Genomic DNA, 11,006 nt, shown 5'->3' with positions numbered 1-11,006 from the left:
TATCAAAGAACCAGAAGATTCTTCTCATTTTTAATTTATATGGCTTAAAAGAAGAATGTGCATATATTTTGCACATAGAAAAACTGAAAGAATATTTTCTTATTTTTAATTTTAAAAGAAATATATGTAGTATTTCATTTAGTTTGTCTTTTATACGTGTTTATAAGAGAAAGTTATATTTTTATTGATAATTATTTTGCTAATATAATTTATTTTAATATATATGATTTTATTTATTTATCTAGAAAATAAACATATATTAAATTATTTTTAAAGAAAATATTTAAATTAAATTTCTTTAATAATCTTGAGCCATTGTTAGATTTTTATTGCATAGTTTTGTATCGATGTGATAAGATCATATGATCATGCATTTACAAAATTTATAAATTTATGTATTTCTAATTATACACGTATAAATGAATTAAGTTCATAAGTATTAAACTTGAACCTGAAGTTTATTGAACCTAAAGTTCAATGTCATATAGTATATATGAGTTTAAATAAATATTGATTCATTTTGATATATTAAACTCCCTATAGGTGTATTAATATTATTAGATACCACAATTTTTAAAAATTCTCTCGATCAGGGGGAGAGAAGCAGTTGGGATCGATGATAATTTTTGATAAACGATCCTTGCACAAAGTATATAAGAACGATATAGTTCAAAATAATATATGCAAACTGCAAATCAATATTATTCAAAACTGAGTTAGAATGAGTTGAAAACGCCTGAAGCATAAATGAACAATGTAAAAGTTATTGATATATCTTCATTTGATTGTCCTAAAGTTGTTAAATCTAGAGGTACTCATGGAGATACCTTAATGTTATAAAGTATTGATGATTTAAAAATGATAACCGTGATGGAAACGGTACTCTAGAAGAGACTCCCTAGAGAAGTTGGACATAACATATTTGATCATAATTGAATCCCTGAAGTAGTTCTATATAGGTACCTATAAATGATAAACAGATTTGAAAAATATGTAACTTAAAGAGATCTCTATAAGTTATGTCAATATGGGAGGAAATTATCATATAATGAATTTTTTTCGACAATAGAAATTGAATGTTTGCATATGCAATGAACTAACATGAGATAACAAGGATAATGGTATTATATTTGTCGAGAATTATCGACATAAATTTTGTTTTTGGCCAAAATATTATGACGTAGCCCAGACAAATTTACTCGCATAAAGTGAAGTAAGACCTGTAGAGTGTGCAAATAAATATTTCTAATGAGAAATTTGCATATACGTATTTGTACATGATGAATTGTTGTACAAAGTTTGTATAGACATGAGATTGATTAAAATAAGTCTTAAATATTGAGAAAATATAATCATGATTTGATTATAGTCTGGAATATATTTTATGAGGATTTATAAGCGTCACATCATGTTGCAACAAAATGTTATTTATTTAGAGCTCTTAATATAGCGAGAATTTGATATAAGCCTTATCTAAAAATTCTAAAAGAATTTAATACATGTCTTAAGTGATATAAATTCAAAGTCGCGCGCACTATATGACAAAGATCTTTGTATGAAATAAAGACAGGTAAGTACATTATTAGTTGAATAACATGTATGATTGTCTATGCAATATAAATTCGTAAATTGTATGTTGGGATAAATCTTGAAGAGTTTTTGATTAATTGAAGAACAAATTTTTATTTCTTTTGTATATTGAGAAATATTAAATGTATAAAGTTTGTTCATTAGTATTGAAGTCCTGAAGTACTTCATATGCATCAAGAATTATCGATATATGATCATTTGATATGAAAATTAAGATCATACAACAAGAATTAATGGAATAAAAATTTGGTGTTGGAGTACCATCTTGTCACAAATGAAAATTTATATTATCATTAATGTGTTATGTTCATATCTATTTGAAATTTTGAATTTTAGTATGAACAAAGTTGTATACACTCATGAATGATACAATTAGTTAAATAAATATTGATGTTATAGGAACCCCTCATCCATAATTTAGAAGTTCACACATACTCTGGAAGAGTTATAGAAAATATATCATCAAAGATTGTATATGGTGATATTTTAAAAGTGATAACAATAATCTTATGAGATATATTATCACTAATATAATTATGGATCATATGTGCATGAGGGGGAGACATATTCATGTTGCACTCTTTTTCCCTAAGCTAAGGTTTTGTCCCACTGGGTTTTCATGGCAAGGTTTTTAACGAGGCAACTTGCAAATAATTATGAATATGAAATTTATATTGCACTATTTTTTCCTTACCTCAGTTTTTGTCCCACCGGGTTTTCCTGACAAGGTTTTTAACGAGGCAACTTTAAATCATGTTAACATACTTGCATTTTATGAAGCAAGTAGAGAATGTGTGGGAGTGAGATCATTGACATAATATATTCAAGATACATAAGGATTATACTCAATAAAGAAGTATCAACACAAGCACTCAATAAAGAAGTATCAACACAAGCAGTTCTCTATGAAGATAATACTACTTGTACCACTCAACCAAAAGGAGGGTATATTGAAGGAGATAGAATTAAAACACATTTCACCAAATTTTTCTTTATACATTTCAAGAGAATGTATATTGGTGTCCAACATATTCAATCAAGTGTCAATCTTACAGAATTATTCACAAAATTATTACCAGCATCAATATTTGAGAAGACGACATACAAGATTAGAATTCGTCGATTAGAAGATCTCCACGAATGCCTAAATAAGGAGGCGTTAGTTTACACTGCATTCCTTTCCTTTTGACCAAGTTTTTCAGCAAGGTTTTTAATGAGATAGTTTTTATGAACATCTAAGGGGGAGTGTTATGAAATATTATTTATGGATGTCCAAATCACCAAATTAATTATCACCATTAATGCTTGGTTGTATTTTCCTTTATTACATTGATTTAGTTTCCCATTCTTTTAGTCATATTTTTGTATAAATAGGGGTTCACCCCATTAGAATAAACAACTGAAAAATTCTCATTCACTTTCTCTTTATCTCTTCATCTTTTTCTTCTTATCTATTTTATATTATTCTATATTATTTGATAACAAAAATGATCTATTTTAATATAACAAAAAAATTGGTCTTCTTTCTTTAGAGTTAGTCATTAGCTCTCGATTAGATCTCTATTGGTGTTAATTCTCTTAATGTTATTTCTATTTGCTATTTATTATTTTTTTATTTATTTTTATTTTCAATAATTGTAATGCCCTAATGGTAAGACACATTACAGTGCTTTTTCAATTACTGTGCTATCTTTGCTAATTAAAGATTTTTCTCGAAAAACGTGTGAAATTAAAACTTTTATATTAAATATTAAACTTTATAATTTACAAAACTAGGTACAAGTTTCAGGATCCCGTTTTCAAACTTTTATACACAATATTCCAAAATACATAACTAGGTCGCACAACGACTACAAAATATAACCCCAGATGTTCCGAGACCGAACACTCCATGTCGCGCTGCTTTGACATGTACAACCTCATCCTAGCTCAAGCTCACTCCTGTTCAGCTTTCGCCTTTCCTTTACCTACACATGGAAGCAGAACTGTGAGTCGACATGCTCAGTAAGAAAAGCATATAACATATCACATAATACCGACTTGTATCTAGGCGCCCATACACCTATTTACAAGGCTTAACAGATGAGTAAGAACGTTCTACCAAGGATACGACCATGTACCATGTACCACATGCACTCAGTATACCTCCGTACTAGTGTAGGTAGGGTATGGACCGCACCTTGAGCACTGTTAGTTGTTGTACCACAGACATCTTGTACCTTTCCGTACAAGTGCTGGTAACACCACGAAGTACTTTCAAACATCATACACCTTACCAATGCATTCTGTACCGCAATCGTACAAGTGTTGGTAGTGTATGAATCACAACATATAAGCATGCATATACACATAACATATACATACATTCAGATATCGATATCACACATTATATACAGTTCTTACCTTCTTTTCAGATTCAAGTGTGCTCGCCGACCCGAACGAAAAGTCTCGCGCTAGATGGATGCCCTAATCACATAATAAAACCGGGTAAATCACATGGTCGAAACCCTAATCCGGAAAACTCGAACCCACAACCCTAGGTTCTGTTACACTCTCTACGGATTATTCTAACTCAGGAAGTAGGGAATCACCCAACTATGGCACATAATGGACGAGAATTGAGGAAATGAGAGACTCGGGGAACCCTGCCAAAACTGGCTAACCAGTTTGCACCAGTTCACCCAAGAAATCTCATTTCTTGCTCAAAACTCCACCAAACGTAACCAAACCTTCCAGAGTACCTAATTAGGGTATACACAACATAATCCAGCCAATAAACCACAAAAAAATCCACTGAATCAAAACATGCCATTAAAGATCAAAGTTTAGGTTTTCAAACCCAAACTTGCATAAATCCAAATCCATACACTAAAACCAGCTGCAAGAAGCTTAAACCAACTCAAATGAACCTTAAAATTCAATCCCTAAACATTTCTAAACCTAATAGCCATCACTTCACAAAATCACTACTCAAACCAAGTAAGAACTTAAAGAATTCCATGGCAAAAGTTTCTAGGGTTACCTTAGCTTCAAGGATGATCAATTCCTTAGCTTCAATACAGAAAAATACCAAGCTTTTAGGGTGAATCCCTCTGGTTTTTGCCCCAGCCAAAAGAGAGAAAGAGAGAGAGAGAGAGTTCTATTTGATTTTTCTTTCAATTTCCTTATTTTTCTAAAATGAGACTTAAGGATAAACCAATTAATCCTTGTTGAAAAAAATAATAGGCCATGTGTCACAACCTAGGGCAGCCACTAAGTATTACCCTTAAATGACTAAAATGCCCTTAAAGCCTACAACTTAAGCATTTTCCAAAACTAGGGGTAAAATGGTCAAATTCTATAACCCTGCTTAATCCCGATATTTTATTTTCTCCAAAGTATTTCTCACTAAGATATAAGGTTCTAAACTTACCCATGTGATCAAACTAGCCATCTATCGCATTTTTCGTTGTCGCCGAGCAAAAATTACAAAAATAACATATTTCATATATAATTCATAAAATATCCCTAGAGTTTAATAAAATCTCAGAAATTGAGAAATTATAACTCTAGTGCCCATTTCTAACAATGGGGACCATAAATAATTAAATTCATAAATAATTATAAAAATATCATAAATTAGTGCTAATTTTTTCTACTAATCCAAATTACTAAAGCGCATTACAATAATGGTGTTACTACACCACCTTACTATTGTTATGATAATAGGCAGTAAGCTTTATCCACATTCACAGCACGAGATTTTAGTCTTTTTTTTTTACATTGGAAGAATTTCAATTAGCTCAAATCATGTTTGTTTTAGTAGTATAATTATCTTTGTCCATGCATGTTTAGATATGGGAGATTCTCAGATTTTTATTAGCCCTATGATTTATGGTGAGATTGTTCATTATAATTGTTATTGCTATGGTTGTTATTACTCAATTTTTATTGACAGATCTTTAACTAATGATCATTGATATGTGTGATTTGTCACATGTTCATTTGGATTGGATATCCATTCTTCGCGCTTCTTTGATGCTTCAATGCTTGGTATTTATTTTTTGTCGTAGTAATTTGAATCACTCATAAAATTTACGATACAGATATCCGCAAACCGCGCACAGGAATTTCCTCGAATCAGGATCGCTCATCGTCTAATCGAAGGGCACACTTTGCAAGACCATGAGCTGTTAAAGTAAGCGAACAAAACATGGGATGAAACAGCTCCTATAAGTTAGACAATAAAGTTATAACGCCCTCAAACAACACATAAGAAGAGTTGGAAATTTAGCTTGTAAAATTGAAAAACTATTTGAAAGGTCTCAAAATAACAACCAAAAAATAAATTGTATTAAAATGTCTATCTACAAAGAAAAATAAATATATCAGAAAAATTAAATTCTTAGAGTCTACCACTTGATTCAATCAAATAAAATATAAACTAATAAAAAAAATTAATAATAACTAGCCAAATATATTACCTTTTGCTAGTAGCAATAAGCCAATTAACAAGATAGAAATATATCACAAACTTTTTTGAAAAAATGTTAAATTTTATTTTATTTGAATGACTTTAATTCTCCATGAAAATATGGAATATTTAACCATACTACCCTAAATAATTAAAGGTAAGCCATAAAAATAGGCGCAAAAGCCTTCAAAGGCAGCAAGACCAACAAACTGTGGCTCATCAATTCCTCACAAAGTATAATATTTTTCATAAGACATGAAATATAAAGTCTAGTAAAAAAAACTTCCAATAACCAAGTGAGTGGTAAAATAATACTCTTTGGATAGTTAGTAAAAAGAAACAAATCAACATTCATAGAAATAATAAAGAACATAATAAGAAAACAAAAAAGTTGACTTTTAACAAAAACTGTAAAAATTAAAACGTGTCTTTAAATACTTATAAATGGTAGCAATACAAGTGCCTATGAATCGCTCTTAAATATATATGGTATACAACAATTACGAAATTAATTTTTCTTAAAATATTAATATATAGTATAAAAATAATAATCACATCAATCAAAGAAAAAACTTTTAGTCTTCACCAAAATAAACAAACTAAATTAATCATAAAAACAAATAAAAGAAAAGACCAAAACAAAAATTATGGCATTAAAAAGGAAATAAATACTGTAATAAAAATAAACAAAAAATAAAATAAATAATCATAACTAAATCTTAAAGATACAAAACTTCAAAACAATTCACTACAAAAACGTGCTTGAAATAAAATAGTAAAAGTGGTGAAAAGATCTCCATCAACAAAAACGTAAAACTTAGCAAACTGGAGAAAATTGTAATGGAGGGAAAAAGAAAAAAGAATTTTAGGATAAAAATAAGAATTGAAAAATTGTTCTTCATTACAATTACTGAACATCTTCACATAAGACTCAAATCAATAAAATATTCAAAAATATCCATATAATTCGATCATTAACAAAACCAGAAACAACCAAATAGAAATATTCAAACCCATCCTCAAAACAAGAACAAGAGTATAAAAATATGTTATACCCGAAATTCAGCTGGATGACACATGTCAAGATAAAGGGAATGTGAATTGGTGCAATATCTTTTTATGGAATAACTCATTAATTACGTAAGTATTAGAGTATATTGGTAACCCGTTGACTGTAAGGTCTTAGGCGAGGAATCAATGTACAAACCGACACTTATTGTATTAACGAGAAACCATATGTCGCTAAAGGCAAATAGCGAGGCACCGAAGAAAAGTGACACACACCTTAGCTTGCAATGAGCAAACTAAGTGTAAAAGTTATCGACTCAAAAAATAAGTATACGAGAAGACCATCTCACTATGAGAAGACTTCCAATAGCTTCACCCAACTAACGGGAGCGAGGCTCATAACCTTGGCAAGTCAGAAGATTTCTTTATAACCGCGATCGACGTAAGGCATACATTATCAACCTCGGAAAGAAGAATGGTCCCAGCTCGCTATTGGGATCACTACAATCAAGTTTCTGTCGAGACATCTCCAGATTCAACAATTAAAGACTTGTTTAAATACACGATATTTTTAACCCAGTAAAACTGGGAAAATCACAACTATACGATTTTTAAAATCATACACTGCATTTACATTTCGTGATATGTAATCAGATCCCACCATTTTAGGGATAATGGCTGTACACATATTCTGGTCAACTTTGTAATTACCTGCCCGCTATGTAATTATAAATAGTGGTGAATAATCTCAAAAAAGGGACAAAAAAACTCTTATGAAAGAGGCCTTGAAAGAATACTCAGAAATCTGAATAAGATTGACTTGTGGACTACGCAGAATTTTAACTGTAAAACTACGTAAAAAAACCTTGTGTTCATATATTATTTTTCTATAGCTTTTATTTTTTCTGTGGTGAATTATCATCGTGAGGCTCAAATTTGGTTGACAAAAATTTGCATTAACAATTTGGTATTTTCATTGAGAGCCTCAGTGAAAAAGCTCAGGAAAAACCCTCCCTCTTTTAAGGAAAAACCTTCCCCTTTATGGCTGAAAATCTAGAGAATATTAACACCCCACATGAGGAAACTAACCATCATTCTAGAAAAGAGCCCATGGGCTCTAGAAGATCTACCAATCTGCAGTACAGAAGGACCACCCGTTCCAGGAGGGCTCAACCTGAGGGTGGCCCCAGTGCTCAGACCACAAGTGCCCAGAGAACTCAACCCGACGTTGGTCCTAGTATGCAGACAATGTGCTCGAGGAGAACTCAGCGTGGGAATAGACAAAACCCCAGGGCGAGGAATGAAGAGCTCAATCGTGGAGGTTCCCAATCTTTGGGAGAAAGAACTTATGAAATGGAAAGCCACCGCTTGAGACGCCATCTAAAAGAAGCGCAGCATCGAAACATTGAGTTAGAACGTGAGGCAGCTTCGGCCTGGGCAACGCAGGGGATGAACGCTCAAAATCAACCTGAACCTGGAGTGAGAAGACCACGAGGTAGACCTCGTGGCTCACGAACTAGGAGACAGGAAAAGGCCTGGGAAGAACAACTCGGGGAAAATGAGACACCCCCTGAGAATCAGGATGAACAGCCAGAAAGGAGACAACCGGAAACTGATGAACGAGAAATCCCTCCTGAAAATGAGGAGTATCTTGGGACTCAACCGGGAGAACAGAGATCACCTGCTAGAAATCACCAACGTTCTTCCCAAACCCATAGAGTAAGGACTCGTACGTACCCTGATGAGGGAAATATGACAAACCGCTCTCAGGAGGAAAGAACAGAGCGTGAAGAAGCAAGTGTGACTTCGAGGCAATTCAGAACCCATAGCCGATAAACTCGAAGAGGAAAAAGTATTCAACGAGCTAATGATTGAGAAAGTATGGGAACCAATAAACCCGCGAGCCACTCAAAGACAAAGTCTATGAGTAGGACGCGGTCTATGAGTAAGATGAGATCTGCGAGCAATTACTCCCAACCAGATCTGCGAGAGCACTTGAATCGGAAGAAACCTGACCTTTGCCAACAGCTTGGTCCAAAGCAAGAGGATCCAATCCAATTACGGATAAATGAGCTGGAGGACAAGTTCAGGAGATATCAAGTGGGGGAATTAGGGAAATTATCTGGATACGACTCCGATGAGGAGCTTGAGCCGTATCACCCAGATATTATGAATACCCCTTTTCCTTTGGGATTGAAAAACCCGCATGTCTCGTCCTATGACAGAACCACAAATTCGGTCTCGCATTTGAATAACTTTAACACGATAATGCGAGCGAGGAACGTGACGAACAATTAACGCTGTACTTTGTTCCCCACCTCGTTTGTTGGAGCAGTGAGTAGATGGTTTAACAAGTTTACTCATCATTCAATAATTTCCTTGGAGCAGCTGTCCAGGGATTTCAAGAAGAAATTTCAGGCCGCTAGGGATAGGTTACCCGAAGCGACCTCGCTAACCAATATAAAGCAGCAGCCTGACGAAATACTTAAGGCGTACTTAAGTCGTTTTAGCATGGCTCCCGCTAGGGTTAGAAATTTGGATGACAGCACACAACTTACAGCCCTTCAGGCAGGGATCTCCACTGATCCATTAATCGTCGGGGGTGACTTGTGGGATAATTTACAAGGACGTCCGGTAAGTAGCATCACTGAGTTCAACGAGAGGGCGCATGTGCTTGTCTAGAAGGAAGAAGCCCGAAAGGAAATGAACTTGTTGAAAACAAGCTCGGGAGGTAAACCCAGCAACGTTTCAACAGGAACTGCTTCCACGAGAATTGATAACTTGAGGGCTTCTAGTCCGAAAAGAAAGGACAGAATTAGGGAACCATCGAAGGAAAGAAAGAAACAAAAAAAGCATGACAAATACATGCCAGTGTATACTATTTATACCAAGCTTAATGAAACTCGGTAAAAGGTAGAGAGTACATGAGATAGAGAGATCCTAACAAATATTGTAAATTCCATAAAGAACAAAAGAGATCCTAACAAATATTGTAAATTCCATAAAGATATTGGGCATACGACCGACGAATGTCACCAATTGAAAGATGAGATAGAGAGTTTCATCGCTCGAGGTCATTTTAAACAGTATGTGAAAAGATAGGGCCAGGGATACAACCAGCCCAGTCAGCCTAATAACCCAAACAACTAGGGGTTACAACCTATTCCTGTAGAAGGAGAGGACATCCTGGTTATTTCGGGAGTGCTGCATATCGTAGGGGAAAGCAATAACGCCCAGAAAAGATATGTGAAGGAGATAAAAAACGAGCACTCGGTCTTTGCCCCAAAACCTTCAAAGAAGGTAAATGTAATGACCGAATTTTTAATTTGGATTAGTAAAGGCAATTAGCAATAATTATTGATAATTTTATAATTACTTATGAATTTAATTATTTGTGGGCCCCATTTTTAGAAATGGACATTAGAGTTATAATTTCTTAATTCCGGAGATTTTATTAAACTCTAGGTGTATTTTATGAATTATATGTGAATTATGCTATTTTTACAATTTTTGTAATTTTTGCTTGGCGACAACAGAAAATACGATGGATGGCTAGTTTCATCACATGGGTAAGTTTAGAACGTTATTTCTTAGTGGGATATATTCTGGAGAAAAATAAAATATCGAGGTTGAGCGGGGTTATGGTTTTTGACCTTTTTACCCCTAGTCTTGAAATTGCCTAAGTTATAAGTTAAGGGGGCATTTTAGTAACTTGTTTAAGGGTTGGTTTGGTGGCTGCCTTAGGTGTTGACACCTGTCCATTTCTTTTTCAGCAAGAGATTAATTGATTAATCTTGAGTTTATCTTGGAAAATAAGGAAAATAGAAAGAAAAGACCAAAATAGAAAACCTCTCCTTCCCTTCTCTCTCTCTCTCTCTCTCTCTCTCTCTCTCTCTCTCTCTCTCTCTCTCTCTCTCTCTCTCTCTCTCTCTCTCTCTCTCTCTCTCTCTCTCTC

General features: G+C 33.6%; 1 protein-coding gene across 1 annotated transcript; it reads left to right on the top strand.

Moving 5' to 3' along the window:
* Positions 1-8,092: 8,092 nt before the first annotated feature.
* LOC133034456 (uncharacterized) lies at positions 8,093-8,887 on the top strand. The gene has a single exon (XM_061109545.1). It carries the CDS (start codon positions 8,093-8,095, stop codon positions 8,885-8,887), a length of 795 nt encoding a protein of 264 aa, XP_060965528.1.
* Positions 8,888-11,006: the final 2,119 nt, after the last annotated feature.

The sequence above is a fragment of the Cannabis sativa genome, chromosome 2 (genome assembly GCF_029168945.1).
Source record: "Cannabis sativa cultivar Pink pepper isolate KNU-18-1 chromosome 2, ASM2916894v1, whole genome shotgun sequence".
Classification (NCBI taxonomy): Eukaryota; Viridiplantae; Streptophyta; class Magnoliopsida; order Rosales; family Cannabaceae; genus Cannabis; species Cannabis sativa.
The sequence above is the reverse complement of the archived record's forward strand: the minus strand, read 5'-3'. Positions and strand labels throughout refer to the sequence as shown.

Bases quoted from the DNA above. Each gene is read 5' to 3' on its own strand.
- LOC133034456 (XM_061109545.1), top strand. From the start codon at position 8,093: ATGGCTGAAAATCTAGAGAATATTAACACCCCACATGAGGAAACTAAC.